The 19301-nt window shown below is 44.9% G+C and overlaps 1 protein-coding gene across 13 annotated transcripts in view; it reads right to left on the bottom strand.

Moving 5' to 3' along the window:
- Positions 1-19301, bottom strand: part of CLEC16A (C-type lectin domain containing 16A) — a 222268-nt gene that overhangs the window by 134264 nt on the left and 68703 nt on the right. For all 13 annotated transcript variants that reach the window (XM_023760228.1, XM_023760226.1, XM_023760229.1 and 10 more), the window contains 2 exons: positions 16136-16265; positions 12228-12328 (listed from right to left, as the gene is read on the bottom strand). In XM_023760228.1, the coding sequence (XP_023615996.1) occupies positions 12228-12328; positions 16136-16265 (231 nt within the window). The remainder of the gene's footprint in view (positions 1-12227; positions 12329-16135; positions 16266-19301) is intronic.

Raw genomic sequence — 19301 nt, 5'->3', positions numbered from 1 at the left:
ACTCTCTAACATCAATCCCTCCTCCTCTACATCCTGCTGGATTTGTCTGTCACTGGCTCGAACTCTCATCATAGCCACCCAATTCCAACCTATTAGACCGTCTAACTAAACACTCTAGAAATTCGCAGCTCCTGGCCGGACCTCCTGCCCATGGCCCCAACCAGAAATCCGGGCTACACCAAGGAGCCCCACTTTCTTGAGCCCTTTTGACCCTTCTTGCTCAACCACCGTCTCCTTACTGATCCCCCTCCCCTGGGTACGTATCTCCCATATCTGCCTTTAATCAGGCAATTGCTCCGAGAACACGAGAACAGGTTTCTGCCCAAGCCAGAGCCGACCGACCAGGACTCCCAGGACCAGCCCTTCACCCTGGTGAACCCTGGTCCTCCTTAAGAACCTACATCCACAAGCCTTGGAGCCTAGGTGGGTGGGACTTCACACTGTAATCCTCACAGCCCCCACCGTGGCCAAGCTGCTTGGTGACCCCATCCCCTGCGGCAGAGAATTCCTTAGTTGAATGCCGTGATGATCCCTGCGGCAAAGAATACCTCAGCTCATGTCCCCGCCCCTCACCCAACCGCAGTATAAAAAAAGCGCCCCCCTCCCTGTTGGCGTGAATCCACGTGCCCTGTCCTTGGGGGTACGTGGGTCTCCCGGGGACGCAGAATAAACTTTCCTTCCTTCCTTCCTTTTCTGATCAACTCTCTTTATTTCCTTCGCCGCCTCCTGAGCCACCTAACCTAACATGAATAAGGCCAATGTCACATATGACAAGGATCTGCATATGAAAGGGAAAATGGTACATGTGTGCATGGGAGGACACACACTCACTGGTGTTCAGTCACTGAAAGGCAGGTTTTGTTGCCAACTTCATTGAGTTTTCCTTGCTAGCCATTTCCCTCTGACTGAAATAAACACTGGAAAATATATTGTCCTTTTGGCTTCAACCCTTAAGTGCTGAGTGACAGACAAATTCCAAAGAAACCCAGATGCACTTTCCATGGCCCGGGAAGACACAACAGCAAGTTCAGACTCCCAGCAGACCACGTGCTTCCTTGCTCCCTTCCCGCCTGGGTCAGATGCTGCTCTGCAGAATGAGTCAGAATAGGTCTCTCCTTTTCATTGCTTCCACCCAACAACCCTAGGGGAAGGGGAGGGGTGGGGGGAGGGCTCCCAACTAATTCAAAGAATCCTAAAAGAAGGGAAGGGTGTAACTTTGAGGTGTCAGTAACCAGTTACTAAGCTTTCCCCACTAAGTTCTGATTTTTGGATTCTTCCTCCTTAACAGTAGTCTCCAGCAAAGGGTGGAAAAGACCCAGACCAAAGTTACAGAAAAAGAAGTAGACAATCAAACCTGGATAAAGAAACCACAATAATGCTAGGTAAAATAATGGTCAAAATAATTTTTTTTCTTTTGACCACGCAAGGTCTCCTTGGCTATAGTCACGCAAGCACTGCCAGCTTTGGAAAACTATAGACCAACTATTTCGAAAGCTAACCAGATGTTGGGCTGATTTCCAATGTACTTCCAGTTCTGATTATGTGTCAGTCGAGATCCAAAATGTTGTTTTGCCAGCTCTCTGCATGGCGAAAGCCTCCCTTTATCCTATTACCTTTCAACCTTTCCCATACCTCTCATCTATGTTCCAGTAACTTCTCAGCAAAGCAAAACAAGCCTGATTCCTCTTGGTTAAACAATAATAAATGGAGGGGCAGGAGTAGAAGGGTGGAGGGTGAAGTGGGGGAACCTTTAAGAATACAAAAGCTGCAAATCTCACCCCCCTCCTTGGGCCAGGGCTCTGCAGACCTGACAAAAGAGAGACGCCTGCATTTTCTATTACAGATATGAACCAGAATTCATTATGTGGCCCAATTGAATCACAAGGAGCGCCTTCCTCCAACCGGTCAACCCTTTCCACTGTGGGATATTCATTTCGGTACAGCATCTAATCTATTATGATTTACTGGAAGGCCTGGGCTAACATTTGGTTTTTATTAACGTTGCTTTTATGTTAAAATTGTCTTATGATGAAAAATCTATCAGAAAGAGACCATTTCATTAGGGGGCCTGCTTGGAGGGTATGGATCTGGAAAAGAGAGGTTGAAAGTTAAGTGCAGCTAACTGCCTGCTGCCTAACCAAAAACCAACCAACTAACCACCACCACCACCAATAACAAACCGCAACCTCCCCCTCCCCAAATGCAGACGCTGTGCCCCAGGCCAGGACTAGAGCACAAACCAGGTGGTAGCTCCTCCACTAGGCAATTTGCCCTGTGGGTCCCCCAGGCTCCTGGGCCTCTGTTTACCAAACTTGAACCCTCCAGCTTCCTCCCCAAACTGTTCCATGGCCCACGCTCGCTGGTTCTAGAAATGGCACCACCAGCCACACAGTGACAATGAGTCAAGGATCTGGACATCAGCCAGACTTTTTTTTTTTTTTTTTTAACATTTTCCCTGCCTTTTTAACAAAGAGCCTGCATTAAAAAAATAAAAAATGTTTTTATTGGTTTCAGACACAAGAAGGGAGAGGGAGAGAGAGAGAGAAACATCAATGATGAGAGAGAACCATCAATAGGCTGCCTCCGCTAGGGCCCCTACTGGGGATCTAGCCTGAGATCCAGGCATGAGCCCTGACCTGTCATCCCGGTTCATGGGTTGACGCTCAACCACTGAGCCAGGCAGCCTTCCTTCCATATCAAGCAGAACTACCCCTCCCTCAGTCCTGCTCCTCTCCTTGTCTTCCCATCTTAGTAAACAGTCCCACATAGTTGCTCAAGTGTCCTTTTCATTCAACCCCCACATCCAATCCATCAGCTCACTTGGCTCTAACTCCAAAATATATCATAAAACCTTCCACTTTTCCCCATCTCTACAGCCAACGTGCTAATTCAATCCACATTAGCTTGTGTCTGGACCACTGAAATAGCTTCCTAACAAGCCTCCCAGCCTTCCCTCTTGCAACTCACTTCCCCACCCCAATTAATCTACTTTCCATCCAACAGCTAGAGGGTTCTTTCAAAAATTTCCATTGTGCCACTCTTCTAATTAAAAATCCTTTAGGAGTTTCCCACTGAACTCAGAATAAAATCTAAATTCCTTTTCACAGCCTTCTATGCCCTTCACAATCTTGTCCTGGCCCCCTGGTCAGCCTCACCTTGGCCTGCTTTCCGATCCTCAAACCAGTTCTTTCCCACTTCATGGCCTTTGCACATGCTGTTAGTACACTCTTGCCCCAGATTCTGCAGAGCTGACTCTTACTCACTCTTTGGGCCTCAGTTCAGATGTTCCTTCCTCACAGCAGCTTTTCCTGGCCACTCTAGCTAGTAACCCTTGCACCACCACCATCGGTTTACTACACAATCACAATTTACCTTCTTGTTCACTTGAACAAGACTCATCAAACTTGTTCTAGTGCTCACAACAGTGCCTAGCATGTAGCAAGTACTCAGCAGAAGTCTGTCAAACAATGAGAAAGCCTTTCAGTTTCACCTCCTCAAGGCTGCCCACATCTTCATCCCGCCCTCCTCTGGCTGAACTACCGTGAACCCATCCTGATGGATGCAGAGGATCAGATCAGTTCCTGGCTGAACCACCCTTCAACATCCCCCACACCCAGCTGGCAGTATGTAGTTCACAGCTGCTGCCCGCCTGCCCCATTCCCTATAGGCTGGCTCCAGCCTGCTATCTCAGAGAACCTGCCCACCAGGCGCAGGTTGCCCATCTGTCTGATGATGCATCATCACAGGCTCTTATGCCCCCTTTTGCTTTGCCTCTGCCAGTCATCCTTTCAACCTTCTGGCCACTCTGTCCCCAGCCCCCTGAACCTTCGGCCCAGGTATCCTTGGGAAATCTTCCCCGACTTCCATGGGCCTGGTCCACACCCTCTACTAGGCACATCAGCCTCCACTGTGCCACAGTCTCCTTACAAATCTTTTGTACCCGACTGACGCTTTTTTGGGCAAGGGTCTCAGGTGGCCTGGAGTTTGTAGCCCATGCTGAGTGCACTGCCTAGCATGCAGCTGGGGCCCACATACATTTGTTGAATCACTACATGAATAAAATCATCATGATCTACCTGATTACACGGTCTTTTGGAACCAAAGGAGATTTCAGAGGAAACAGATGGTCACTTTCAAGAGAAAGCAAAAAGCAAACCCCTGTAAGCCACACAGATTACACAATGCTTTCCTTGAACAACCTTCAGAGCCTCCCGCATCAGAATACAATCTAAGCTTCTGATCTGCCATGATGTGTTTCCGCTCACCTGTCATGCTGCTGTCCCTCCCACCATTCTCACCATGCTCCCTTAAAGCAGTCACGCTCGCTTTCATAAAATTATGTTTGTTTCGCCATTGTATTCTCATTACTAATCATAGAGCCTGGCATTTAATAAGGGCTTCACAATTAGCTTTTAGAAGGGCAAATGAATAAATAAATGGTGTTAGTAGGAAACAAAAGAAGAAATTAAATGTCCTCAAATACACAGTTCCACTCTTTTAAGAAGAAATCCCCAAGAAAAAAGGTAGGCTCCCCAGATAGGACCTTGGGGTGTGATCTCTCTGGGCCACAGCACTGAACAAAGAGTACTGCAGTGTGCGTGCAAACCATGACTTCTCCCCTCTCCACACAGGGCGGAGCTCCAGGAAGAAAGCCCATAGGGGAAGCCAGCTACCCATAAGATGAGTTCACCCAGGTGCCCCTTGGCCCTCTGGAGCCAACATCTTCACCCTCCAGATAGTACCTTCCCTGTGAGGCCCTGAGTACAGGCTGTGAGGAAGGCAGCAGCCTAGGGGAGTGGCTGCATGGCTGAGACACTCAATCAGCAACCTGGCTGAGTGACGACCAATTGATGCAGGTGCTAAGTTGGATGCTGCAAGGGGCCATTGGGAGAGATGTGGTCTTTTTCTACCTTCAGAAGCCAGGCAATCCAGAATGGAAGAGGAAACACGAAGAGCAAAATGCTATAGCCACTTTGGAAAACAGTTTTTTAAGAACAAATCAACATACACCTGTCATAACATTCACCCATCCCATTCCTTGGTATTTATTTACCCAAAACAAAGGGAAATATATGTCCATAGAAGACTTGTACGTAAATGCTCATAGCAGCTTTATTTGTAATAACCAAAAACTAGAAACAAACCAAATGTCCATTAACAGATGAATGGAAAAACAAATTGTGGTACATTCATACAGTGGAATAGTATTCAACAAGAAGAAGAAATGACTATCAGTACACCCAACAACATGGTTGAATCCCAAAATAATTATGTAGATTGAAAGAAGTCATATTGCATGATTTTATTTATATGAAATTCTAGAAAACACAAACTAATCTACAGTGACAGGGTGCAGTTCAGTGTTGCTTGAGGAGAGGGTGAAAGAGGAGAAGGAGAGAAGGGTGACAAAGGGACAGGAGGAAACATTTGGGGTGATGGCTATGTACATTGTAGTGATGGTTTCATAGGTGTATACATATGCCAAAAGTAATCAAACTGTGCACCTTAAATATGTGCAGTTTATTGTATATCAACTATACCTCAATACAACTTTTTTTAAAATGCCATGACTTCCAGCAAAGATGGATTGGATTTACTCTCCTGATTCAAGCAACTAAAAAGCTAGGCAAATATATAAAACAATGGTTATGAGACACTGGACACAACAACAGGCAGAAGAGTGAGCTTCAGAGAGAGGAAATGAAGGCAGTGGGCCCAGTGCTTCGGCTCACTGTATGGAAAGATTTTTCAGGCCTCAGCAGAGAGAGAGAAAACCCAAGAAAAGCCCTTGGTCTTTATGAGATGAAACGGCAGAGTTTGGAGATGAAGGAGGTCAAGGCTGATAGACGTGAAGGGAGAAAGTACTGGAGAAGAGGGAGCTGAAGGGAGAGCTGTGGAGGTCTGCAGAGGGTTCCTTTTGAGGCGACAGCTAAGTTCTGCTCTGTGCACATGTGAGGAAAGGAGAAGACCTCCTGGCATGCAGCAGGTGAACAACCCCTGGAGCTCACCCAGGCCTGAGAAGAGTTCATGTGCCCACCAGCCACCATGGATTAACCACCTAATGGTGGCCCTCGGAGCAGAGTCCTCAGAAGGGGACTGCCTCAGGAGTGGGGCCAAGTGAGCCTGAGGTTAAAGGCTGTTTTGGACTCACACCAATAAAGCTTAAAAGCAAGCTTTGAAAAGGAGCAAACTGATTCCAAGAAACTTGGAATGTTGGATATGTCCTAGGACAAAGCCAAAAAATATCAAAAGGAAGAAAGGCTTCAGCATCCTACACTGTAATATTCACAACTGTCAAATATGTGTGTGTGTGTGTGTGTGTGTGTGTGTGTACCACAAAACCAAACCAGGAGAAACATCAATAATAGAAACAGCTAGAAATGATACAGAACATAGCAAAGGTAAGAAAAAAAATCAGAAGGGAAATCACAACATATTTTAAAACACATAAAAATATATCAAATTTATTCCATGCAGCTAAAGCAGTACTTAAAGGTAAATTTAGAGCACTGAACTCATTTTATGAAATAAAAGTTTAAAAATCAATGACTGGTATGAGAGGGTATGACCTAAAAGGAATAACTTGAGGGAATTTTTGGTTGATGACACTGTAACACAGTAATTATAGTGGTACTCACAAAAATCCATACATGTACTAAAATTCATAAAACTACACACAGAAAGTTAATTTTACTGTATGTTAATTTTAAAAAATAAAATAAAATAAATTAGCTTAAAAATCAATGATTAACCTTCCATCTTAAGAAACAACAAAGAGGGGGAGAACCAAGATGGCCGCATAGGTAAACACGGGAGTTTGCTGCCTCGAAAAACCACTTCAAAAATACAACTAAAAGATGGAAAGGACATCATCCAGAACCACAGGAAGGCTGGCTGAGTGGAAATTCTACAACTAGAAGGAAAGAGAAAAGCATACCGAGACTCAGAGGAGGCGCAGTATGGAAGTAAAATACTAAGGTGTGGAGTGCATGCGGAGCGGGCTGGCGGCTGAGGGCGCGGTTGTCGTTTTCAATCGGGAGGGAGTCTCAGGCTCTGAGCTCCAGTTCCGGGCGAGTCTCTAGGGACCCAGACTCATACGGGAGAAGCGGGACTGTCTGGCATCGGTCAGAACCCGAGGGCAGCTTTCTCTCCGAGGGGCTTGCAGCGATTACTGGGACACTGAGAAGCAGAGCCTCTGAGGGCAAGACTGAGAGCAGCCATAACTGCTTGCCCCGCCCTGTTGATCCCATGGGACCTGCCCCGCCCAAGCCCTGCAGGGAGGCTTTTGCTGGATAGCCTGAGGCAAAGGCTAGATTAGCACCTCCCTAGAAATCCAGGAGCCAGGAAGCCCAGAGGTCAGAGTGGGACCATCCAGTTTGCAGCTCCGTGGAACCATAAAAGACACACTCAGGGGGCAGACTCAGTGAGCAACAAAGCCCCACTGAAGCAAGTCTTGCCCCAGAGGGGTGTCTCCAGCACAGAAGTTCTCCCACTGCAAACACAGCTGATTCTCACAGCCAATTGGCCTGGAGGTCAATTCCTCACAGTGATAACTACAACAATCAAGGCTTAATTACAACAAGACTGTGCACAAAGACCACAAGGGGGTGCACCAAGAGTGTCTACCTCAGGTAATTGGGACACTTAGCACAGAAAGGCACTCTATCGACACAGCGAAGCATAAAAAAATGCCGAGACATAGAAACAGGACACAAATGACAGAAATGGAGGAAAGCAAACTGCTGGATATAGAGTTCAAAACCACACTTTTAAGGTCTTTAAAGAACTGTCTAGAAGCGGCCGATAAATTTAGTAAGGCCCTCGAAAAGACTGGTGAGACCGCCGATAAATGAAGTGAGATCTTCAAGAAATCTAGTGAGACCCTCGATGTTGTGATAAAGAACCAACTAGAAATTAAGCATACACTGACTGAAATAAAGAATATTATACAGACTCCCAACAGCAGACCAGAGGATCGCAAGAATCAAGTCAAAGATTTGAAACACGAAGAAGCAAAAAACACCCAACCAGAAAAGCAAAATGAAAAAAGAATCCAAAAATACGAAGATAGTGTAAGGAGCCTCTGGGACAGCTTCAAGCGTACCAACATCCGAATTATAGGGGTGCCAGAAGAAGAGAGAGAGCAAGATATTGAAAACCTATTTGAAGAAATCATGACAAAACTTCCCCTACCTGGTGAAAGAAATAGACTTACAAGTCCAGGAAGCGCAGAGAACCCCAAACAAAAGGAATCCAAAGCGGACCACACCAAGACACATCATAATTAAAATGCCAAGAGCAAAAGACAAAGAGAGAATCCTAAAAGCAGCAAGAGAAAGAAAATCAGTTACCTACAAGGGAGTACCCATACGAATGTCAGCTGATTTCTCAACAGAAACTTTGTAGGCCAGAAGGGAATGGCAAGAAATATTCAAAGTGATGAATACCAAGAACCTACAACCAAGATTACTTTATCCAGCAAAGCTATCATTCAGAAGTAAAGGTCAGATAAAGAGCTTCACAGATAAGAAAAAGCTAAAGGAGTTCATCACCACCAAACCAGTATTATATGAAATGCTGAAAGGTATCCTTTAAGAAGAGGAAGAAGAAGAAAAAGGTAAAGATACAAATTAGGAACAACAAATACACATCTATCAACAAGTGAATCTAAAAATCAAATGAATAAATAATCTGATGAACAGTATGAACTGGTGATTGTAATAGAATCAAGGACATAGAAAGGGAATGGACTGACTATTCTTGGGGGGGGGGGGGAAGGGGTGTGGGGGGTGCGGGAAGAGATTGGACAATAATCGTGCACCTATAGATGAGGACAGTGGGTGGGGAGTGAGGGCGGAGGGTGGGGTGGGAACTGGGTGGAGGGGAGTTATGGTGGGAAAAAAGAGGAACCAATGTAATAATCTGAACAATAAAGATTTAATTAAAAAAAAAAAAGAAACAACAAAGAGTAAATAAAATCTGAAGTAAGGAGCTGAAGGTAAGAAACAAATATAAGAACAGAAATTAGTGCAATAAGAAACAGAAAAACAATACAGGAAAATCAGTAAAACTAAAAGAAAGTTCTTTAAAAATTTCAATAAAATTAATATAAAACTGATAAATCTCTAGCCAAATTGATCAGAAAAAAAATGAAGACCTAAATTATTAATACCATGAATCAGAAAGGGACTATCATTACAGATCCTACAGAAATTAAAAGTAAATAAAAATTATATATATAATGGCCCTAGCTGGCTTGGCTCAGTGGATAGAGCGTCAGCCTGCAGACTAAAGGGTCCCAGGTTCGATTCCGGTCAAGAGCACATGCCAGGGTTGCGGGCTCAATCTCCAGTAGGGGCTGTGTAGGAGGCAGCCGATCAATGATTCTCTCTCATCACTGATGTTTCTATCTCTCTCTCCTTCTCCCTTGATCTCTGAAATCAATAAAGATATATATATTTTTAAAAAGTTAAAAAAAAAATAATGAACAAGTGTATGTCAACAAACTCGACAGTGTAGATGAAACGAGAAATTCCTTAAAAGACATGAGCTATGAAAACTCACTCAAGAAGAAACAGATAAGCTTTAATAGCTCTATATATACTAAAGAAACTGAGTAGTTAAAAACTTTTCCTCAAAGGAAACCCCAGGCCCAGAGGGCTTCACTGCTGAATTCTACCAAACAGTTAAGGAAGAAATAATACCACTTCTACAAAAACTCTTCCAGAAAATTCAGGAGGAGGGAATACTTCCAATTCATTCCATAAAATGAGCATATCTCTGAGAGTAAACAAGAGAATTACAAAAAGACCACAGACCAATATCACTCATGCACACAGATGTAAAAATCCTTAGCCAAATTTTAGCAAATTGAATCCAATAATGTGAAAAATGTGCCTGCCACATTAGCTGGTACTAACCCAGAGTGTGTATCACTTGAAGGGATCATAGAAAACCTCCTGGAGAAGGTGACTTCTGAGAGGACATTTGACAGGCAAGCAAAATGTTAATAGGAGGTGGTGATGGGATAGAGAAAATGGTAGGAAAAAACACAAAGAAATACAAGAAGGTGGCCAACTAGCCAGAAACAGGTAGGGATACAGGCACTGACTGGGGAGGCTGCCAGGCTTTCAAAGAGCTCCTTTCTCTGGGAATAGTCCCAGACAGGCTTATCCCACGGGGCTAAGTCTGTGCTGTGCTCCCCTGCCCCCTGGCCACATCTGACTGTTCCGGCGTTAGATACTACCTAGCTGGAACAATCAGACTCTTGCCCAAGAATCTGGGACTTGAATGGAGGCAAACTCTCAGCCTGGGATTTGCAGGGGCCACATCAGGATCTACCTTGAGAGAAGTCCTCAGAGCAGGTCGGTTCCTGCCCTTCCCTCAGCTTTTCAGCAACTTCTTGGACCCTATGAGCTGCCCGTGGGGCCTTCCTTTTTAGATAGATTAATGAGAGATGGCTTCTGTTGCTTGTAATCAAAAGAACATTCAAGAGTTCAGTGAGCATAACAGCAAGTTTATCTGTATGAAAGAGTTATGTCACCACATAAAAATGTTAACCTCTGGGCCAGAGCCAAGAGTCTGTGAAGGGAAGTCAGGGGAATCACATGAAGTTGGAATGATGGGTGAGTGTGGACACTGTAAATGACAGGGACAGGAGGGTGAAGTTTAAGGGAAAGAAAAAGGCACTAAAGGTTTCTGACCAGGGGAAGGACATGGTCAACAGTCTTACAGAGGATTACCTTGCAGTGCCATGGAGGATGGATTATAAAAAACGTATGACCCCGTGGGAAGGCTGTGATAACAGCCACTGGAATGATGTGCCCAGACTGCTCTTGCTCTTATGTCTTTGGCTCTCACCTCCAGCATCTAGCTGAGAGCCACACACTGAGTCACACTGAGTTAAACTCTGCTGGTCAAACAGACTGAAGAAAGCATTGACAAAACTTAATGGCTAAATGCTGGGATCCAAGGAGGGAAGGAGCTAAAAAGGTCATGGCAGTCTCAACCTTGGTTGGCAATTTCAACTAAACCGGAATGGCAGGAGGTCTGATGAGGTGAGGGTATATTTATGAGGATGAGTATTGTATAGACAGATTGTTTCAAGGTGTTGCTAAAACACCTAGGGAGAGTGTCCAGGATGCAACTGGCAGGAGTTCAGTCTCTTGGAGGTCTGTTTACCCCCAGTAACTGAGGGCTTCTGTGTGCCAGGCACCAAGCCAGGAGCTAATGGGGATCGCAAAGCCATGGGAGTGAATAAGACTGTGGAGGGAGAGGAGCATCATTGGTCAGTCCTGTCTATAGAGGGAAAAGGCTGGAAATAGTTTCAGTGCCATTCAATTAGGGAATGGCAGAATAAATGGTGGCACAGACATGTGATTAAAAAAAACAGGGCAATTCTATAGGGAGGTGAAATGATGTGCTGATGCATGTTATATTGAGAGCTTTTTAAATGTCTCTAGCCATAGGCTTAGTAAAACCCACCTCCACTTACTTCCCAATAAGCTCAAGGAAAACCTACTAAAACATCCCTTGATGCAAAGTCTCCTCTATGCCAAGCCCAGTCGTGGCAGGAGCCAGAGGAATATCCTTGATTTCTTCTTGGAAGCGGTTCCGATGTGGATGTTTCAGAACTTGCTCTGTCAAGCCAGATGGGGCACTCACCAGGCTGTTCCCAGGGAGGAAGTGAATGAATGAACCCTAATCAAATCAGTCAGCTCTGCGGGAGTCTGATCCTGACCACTCAGCCTCAACAGGGGAAGCAGGAGAACCACACCTTTCTTCAGAAAGGAAACCTACACTTCCACACAATCCACCTAGAGTCTATTTTAGCTCAGAACCCAGAATGAGAACATCAACTATTATAAATAGCAAAACCAAGATTACACTTTGACTAATTTCAGTTCTGATGCTAGGAAAGAAGTCGGACACTAAGGCAGTTGTAAAGCAAGGGGTCGAAAGAAAACCACGGTGTGAAGACAGTGTCTGGGTGAGACAGTCACACCTGAATCATCCCCCCCCCCACCCATATTGCAAAAGTAACCAATTCCTGTGGCTTTAGTCTGTAGAAAAACACCTGAGAAATTCTAACAAGGTTGAAGAGAAGTTTTGAGGGAGTCCATCAAAACCACGAAGGGAATTAATTCCTCAAGAAAAGCAGCTTTTCTCCTTCCCTCCAGACAGCAGAGGCAGGGCTGGCAGAAAGGCAGGGAGGTGAGTGGGCTTACCTTTGTTGTGAGACATGGCGTAGAGGAGGCAGAGCACGAAGAGCGCGTGGTAATCATCGTCTGGGCTATCCAGGGCATGGTACACCATGTCCAGGAAGGGCCTGGAAAAGAGGAGGGACACTCATGAGCTTCGGGGCACACACGGACGAACACTTCTCCTCTCCCACCTGCTAGTCTTTGCCTCTTACAGCTCTGCCACCAGCATGCAGGGAGCCCACCAAGTGCCCAGGCCAGGACCAGGCACTGAGGACACAAGACAAATGAGAGACAGGCTCTGTCCTGAGGTAGCTGCTATCTCCAGGGGAAAGAGACTAAGGAACAGACCACTTAATTACTCTGCAATCGTTCACCAGCTGTCCCAGACACTGGCGATAAATGATACAAAGTCCTTGCTCTGAGCACTTCCATGCGAGGATGCAGAGACAGAGCAGACAGACCACATCATCACTTCAAAGAGTGACAGAATGAAGAAAACCGGGCAATGTGACAGACTAACAATACCAGACAAGGCACCAAGTCAGAACAATTTCAGAATGTGGGTCTTGGGCTCAAATTCTGATTCTGCCTCTTCTTAGCTGCACACCCTTGGGTAAGTTACCTAAAACTTCTCCATTTCCCCACCTGTATGATAGGGATTAAATTCATACAAGGTTATTATGAGGAGTCAAGTGAAATGAGACTGAAAGGCATTTAACATAGGGCCAGGTACACAGTGGAAAGTGCTGGAACACGGGAATTGTGGTTTGATTTCTACTTTGAATACTTCAAGGGCATTTCTCCATGATCTCACTTCAGCAGGTCCTGGCCCAGCAATTTCTTGGACTGACTTTCCCTGACTGGTGAGAATCGATGAGGTCTCTCACCTCTGATGCTTTGTGGGTAAGATCTATGGAGTGGCTGCAAATATCACAAACCGCACGCCCTGAATGCTGCCCTTCCAGGTGAGGGCCTGGCTGGGAAAGACTCAGCACAAGAGTAATAGAATACGCACAGTTCTGGCCCTGAGGCCAGAGGCTCTGATCCCGTGACCGTCTGCGGCTGCCCCTCTGGGTGCCAGGCTTAAGCCCGGAGAGCAGAGCGCCTCAATGAGTGACCAAGGCACACTTGACCCCTGGAAGGACACACAGCTACTGTCAACACCAGTTGTCTGGGGGGAGTGAAATTGTGGCAGAGAAGTACCACATAACCTGTTTTACTTTTCTGAATTTTGAATGCCATAAATGCACACTGAAAAATGCAAAAGGGAAAGTAGTGAAAATGTACCTGTCATACAATTCAAACCAACATGGACACACAGAAATGAAAGGAAGAACCTTAAAGGGGATGTTTATGTTTGGGCTGTTTCCCGTGAGTCCCAGATTGAGCATCACCTTTCAGATGCGTGAATAGTTTTGCAATGTGTGCATTTGGGTTTCTGTAAGTCCAGCGATAGCACTTTCAAATTAAAAGTGGGATAAAGTAGAAAATGCTTTCTTATAAACCAGCTGCTTGGAGTTTGGATTGTATTTTCAGTTGGGAATAATGTGAATAACCAAATGCCCAGGAGCAGAGGGAGGGCTGGGTAGATGTATCATCTCTTATGAAATGAAGTATTATAAAGCCATTAGTTTTTAATTTACTAAGAGTACAACAAGTGAAAAAGAGTGTGGGGTTTGATTAGACAGAAAAAAAGAAAAAGAAAATTACAAATATGGCATGGTATAAGTTATTGGGGGGAAGGAGGAAAGAATTCCCACAGAATTGGCATTGAAAAAAAACTGGCAGGAAATAACCAAAATGTTAGTAACAGCTGCCTTTCAATGCTGGCATCACGGAAATCTTTTTTTTCCTTCTTTATACATTTCAAGACTTTTTATTTATTTTTTATTTTAAAGGAAATGTTTTGAATGGCTTTTAGTTTCTCGGCATATATCTAACCCTGAATGCAGATATAGCCCATATGCAGGAACAGTTACGCTTTGTATTATGCTGTTTCTTCAGATAAGTGGACCAATGTCAAGATCCAATTCATGTCAAGAACAAACTGTCCCCCTCCCTCACCCTCAGCGCCCCCCTCCCTGCTCAGTGCCGGGAACTGGAAGGACAGAAGTCCTTGGCGGCGTTTCTGACAACCAACAACTCAATACCTTTTCAGAGAGAAGATAAGACAACTCCCACCTGGGCTACTCTCTCCTTGGCATTCAGTCTCAGGACAGAATTCCCGGGGCCACAGCCCATCTCGGCACCAGGATTAGCTCCCATTATAAATCATGTGGTGGAAGATGCCAGTTAAAGTCACCAAATGTTAAGGAACAATCTCAATCAACTCTAAGAAAATCCCTCTCTTCACTAAAATTCAGGGGGGAAAAGAAGTGTTAACCCCAAAATTCAAACATAACATTTTGGTCTGTTCACCTTTTTTTTTTTAGACAACACATAGATCTTTTTCTCCCTTTAGCAAAGCTATAGTTTTACCATACTATGTAAAATACTAGTATGTGCTCTGTTTCCATTTATTGAATCCTAAGAAACTGAACACATAATGGCAGGATTCACTTAAAAGCAAGAGCCAATAATCTATTAAGCAGATACACCTTCATTTGCTTGAGCATCCCCCCACTTCTAGTCATTTGTGGTTTTTCCAATTATTCATAGTCTATCTAATGCTGTGCTAAGCATCTGAAGGTTGCTTCCCCTTTCTTTCTGTGTTTAGAATGATTTCCTTAATTTTCAGAGCTTCAGGAGTTACATTTTTTGCTGCCAAGCAAAATAAAAAAGGTCTTTGTAAGTTACAACAACCAATAGCCCACACTGCACTCCAGTGTGTTCTATTTAACCATAACTAAAAATGGCTCCCTTGTGCATCTGATAAAAATTAATCCTGTTAGGTAACTGAAACATCTGCCAAGCAAAGAGATAAGTAAGACATGGAGGGAAAACAGTGTGCTTCAACTCTTCACGGCCAGTAGGATTAATACATAGGGTGGGGGTTTGTGTGACTTTCAACCACCCCACCCTCAGGGTTCAGGAATGAATTCCTTGTAGGCTGACAGAGGAACCGTGCTGCTGTGCATTTATTAACACTAAAGCAGGATTAGGAGGTTATTACAGGGGTCTGTGCATTTGGAGCCCTCCTAACAGTTCACTGAACACCCTGGGAGCATTCTACCCAAGTCTATTCCAAAAGGGGTGGTGCTATAGCAAGGTTCCAGGAAATGTGGCATCTCGAAAGTTTAAGAGCATGTAGCTGTGGCAGGCCATCACTGAAATAAACCATCAGGCACCAAGTCAAAGGTGGACAGCAGCATTTAATCATCCTGGCAGAGTCACGAGGGCAGGCCCTGTGGATAGCCATGTGCGTGGCAGAGAATGAATGAGACAGAGAGACCCAAACACTGCTCCCAGAGTCTTCCAGGAATGGCCATACAAGGTTACAGGCCCTCCCATACCTTTAAAACAGGGCCCAGCATTGCAGTGCTTGGGGGTGGGGGTGGGGGGTGGGGAAGGTGGTGGCATCATGTCCGGCTCATTCTCTTTCCAAGGGGTGAGTGTGCTAGAGCAGCGGTCGCCAACCAGTGGTGGTTCGCGAGATCCGAAAGGTTGGCGACCGCTGTGCTAGAGTGCTGAGTGTCAGCTCTGTCCCCATGCCTCTCGAGAAGAGCTGACTCTCTTGGTGACCAAGGAGTGAAGTAGAGGGAAAGGCAGGAAGCAAGGTGGCTTGGTTGAGAAGCAGACGAGACCATTTGGGTGGTAGGAAGAGGCCCAGGGTTATCCTTAGGGGGCACCCCAGCCAAGGCACCCACCCTCACTGCTGAGCCCATCTCCTCATCCCAGAGACTGAGCAGTACCTCACCTGCCAGGCTGGCTTGTGAGCAGCCCTCCCCAGCATCAGCACGAGTGTACCCCACCTGCCAGGCTGGGCCTCCCACCTGTTCCACTGCACACTCTCCAAGCCCGTGGCGGCGCTCTTCTCCTCATCCGTGGTGTTCTGCTCCTGCATGGAGGTGCTGGCCGCCAACTCTGGGAGCTTGCTGCGCTCCATGATCACCATCTCTATCTCTGGAAGCAAGTACAGAGACTGGGATGAGCCCAGATAGCTTCCCACACCTACTTTATAGACATACTCATGGTTGAGACAAAGCCCCAGAAACTGTTCCTAACACATCAAGCAAATATTCAACAGTGATGAAAGGAGCACCAGCAACATGCTGGGGGAAATATAAGACAAAGGCCAGAACCTCTCTTTCCTTCCATCTGGGCATCACCAAGAAACAGGGCCCTGATTTTGACCGGAAAGAACTGCGATTTTATTTATTTCAAGGTGTTTTTTTTAAAAAAAGTAATTTATTTTATTTTATTGATACCACACTTCCTTCCCCAAAGAGCTGAGGCAGCAAGGAAACATGTGGTTAACAAAACATAACCAAATTCCCTGAAAACACTCTGAAACTGTTTATACGTTAGAAAAAGCTTTGATGTGACTGAAGCCTTTTGTTTTCCCTTTCTATTTACAACTTCTGGGCGCAGAGAGAGGTTAGGAACCATGTTTTATTTTTCCCAATTAAAGAAGAGCCATTTGTAGCAACTGACTTAAGCATGGGGCACATTTTATTTTTCAGAAAGAGGCATGAACCAATTAAGGAAAACATCTTGCATTAGAGATGGATGGTTGTTGCGCTGTAAGGTATCTGTTAAGAGTTCTTTGACACACAGGTATAGACCTTCAAATAGTTCTTGGAACCCAGACTTCAGTTCATTTCCCCCATCTTCGGGAGACAAAATGGGGGTGGGGAGTATGATTAAAAGGTAAACCTGTGTTTCTGTTTCCAGAAAGATGGGAGCACACCGGGTTCTGACATGAGCTCTGCCATCGTCGTTCCCTGGACCCACAGGAGCCGCCTCTTGGCCACTCCTCTTTTCTTGCTTGCCTAGTTTACACAGACCCAAGTGATTTTAAGTGGAAATGAGCTCATGTCACCCTTCTGCTCAAAACTCCGCACTGCCTTCACTTCACAGTCAGCATGAAATTCAAATGCCTCCATGGCGTCAAGGCCTTGCACGGCCTGGCACCCGTCCACCTCTGACCTCACCTCCTGGCCCTCTCCGCCCAGCACCACTCCAGCTGTGCTAAGCTTTTCTTACTCTTCTTTGACTGGCCCAAGCGTGTTTCTGCCCCAGGATCTTTACCTGGCTGTTTCCTCTGCCTGGGATGCTCTCACCCAGGTTTCCCTACCCAGGCACGACTCAATCCCATCACGTCAGGCTCAGATGTCACCACCTCAGAGACCTCTCAGAGACCATCTGCACCTGTTTTTCCTTTACCTCTTCAAATGATTAATTACACTGCATCCCTCAGAATTCAGATTTCCCTAGTTTTCTCCTAATACCCTTTTCTGTTCCAGGACCCCATTTAGGATACCACTTTACATCATGTCTCCTTAGGCTCCTCTTGGCCGTGACAGTTTCTCAGACTTTCCTTGCTTCTGATGACCTTATGGGTTTGAGGAGAGAACTGGGCAGGTACTTTGCAGAACATCCCTCAATCTGGGTTTGCCTGATGCTTTTCTGATAATTAGACTGGGGTTAGGAGTTTCTGGGAGGAAGACCACTGAGGGGAAGTGCCCTTTTTATCACATCATATCAAAGGTACAGGGTATCAACATGACTCAGGACTGCTGATGTTATCTGCATCACTTGGCCAAGCGTGTGCTGCTCAGGTTTCTCCACTGGAAAGGTACTTTTCTCCCCCTTTCATTCCATAATCTTTGAAAGGAAGCATGAAGCACAGCCCACACGTAAGAAGTGGGGAGTTATATTCCTTCTCCTTGAGGGGGGAGTAGCTACACAAATTATTTGAAATTCTTCTGGATAGATTTGTCCCCTCACCCCTTATCTTGATTTCACTTATAGCATTTATAACTCCTTGGATTTTTTTAAATTAAATCTTTATTGTTCAGATTACAGTTGTTCCTCTTTTTTTCCCCATAGCTCCCCTCCACCTGGTTCCCACCCTACCCTCTGCCCTTACCCCGCCCCCCCCCCCCACTGTCCTCATCCATAGGTGTACGATTTCTGTCCAGTCTCTTCCTGCACCCCCCACACCCCTTTCCCCCTGAGAATTGTCAGTCCACTCCATTTCTATGCCCCTGATTCTATTATATTCACTAGTTTATTCTGTTCATCAGATTTTTTTTCAATTGATTTTTAAATTCACTGTTGATAATAATGTATTTGTCATTCATAATTTTTATCTTTACCTTGTTCTTCTTCCCCTTCTTAAAGAATACCTTTCAGCATTTCATATAATACTGGTTTGGTGGTGATGAACTCCTTTAGCTTTTTCTTATCTGTCAAGCTCTTTATCTGACCTTCAATTCTACATGATAGCTTTGCTGGGTAAAGTAATCTTGGTTGTAGGTTCTTGCTATTCATCATTTTGAATATTTCTTGCCACTCCCTTCTGGCCTGCATAGTTTCTGTTGAGAAATCAGCTGACAGTTATATGGGTACTCCCTTGTAGGTAACTGTTTTTCTCTTGCTGCTTTTAATATTCTCTCTTTGTCTTTTGCTCTTGGCATTTTAATTATGATGTGTCTTGGTGTGGTCCTCTTCGGATTCCTTTTGTTTGGGGTTCTCTGTGCTTCCTGGACTTGTAAGTAAGTCTATTTCTTTCACCAGGTAGGGGAAGTTTTCTGTCATTATTTCTTCAAATAGGTTTTCAATATCTTGCTCTCTCTCTTCTTCTGGGACCCCTATAATTCGGATGTTGGTTCGCTTGAAGTTGTCCAAGAGGCTCCTTACACTATCTTCACATTTTTGGATTCTTTTTTCTTTTTGCTTTTCCGGTTGGGTTTTTTTTTTACTTCTTTGTATTTCAAATCTTTGACTTGATTCTTGCGATCCTCTAGTCTGCTGTTGGATCTCTGTATAATGTTCTTTATTTCAGTCAGTGTATGCTTAATTTCTATTTGATCCTTTTTCATATCCTCAAGGGTCTCACTAGATTTACTGAAGGTCTCACTAAATTTATCGGCGGTTTCTAGAAAATTCTTGAAAAACCTTATAACCGTGGTTTTGAACTCTATATTCAATAGT

This window comes from Myotis lucifugus, unplaced genomic scaffold (assembly GCF_000147115.1).
Source record: "Myotis lucifugus unplaced genomic scaffold, Myoluc2.0 scaffold_176, whole genome shotgun sequence".
NCBI classification, from domain to species: Eukaryota; Metazoa; Chordata; class Mammalia; order Chiroptera; family Vespertilionidae; genus Myotis; species Myotis lucifugus.
Note: the sequence above shows the minus strand (reverse complement) of the source record. Positions and strands in the feature narration are given on the sequence as shown.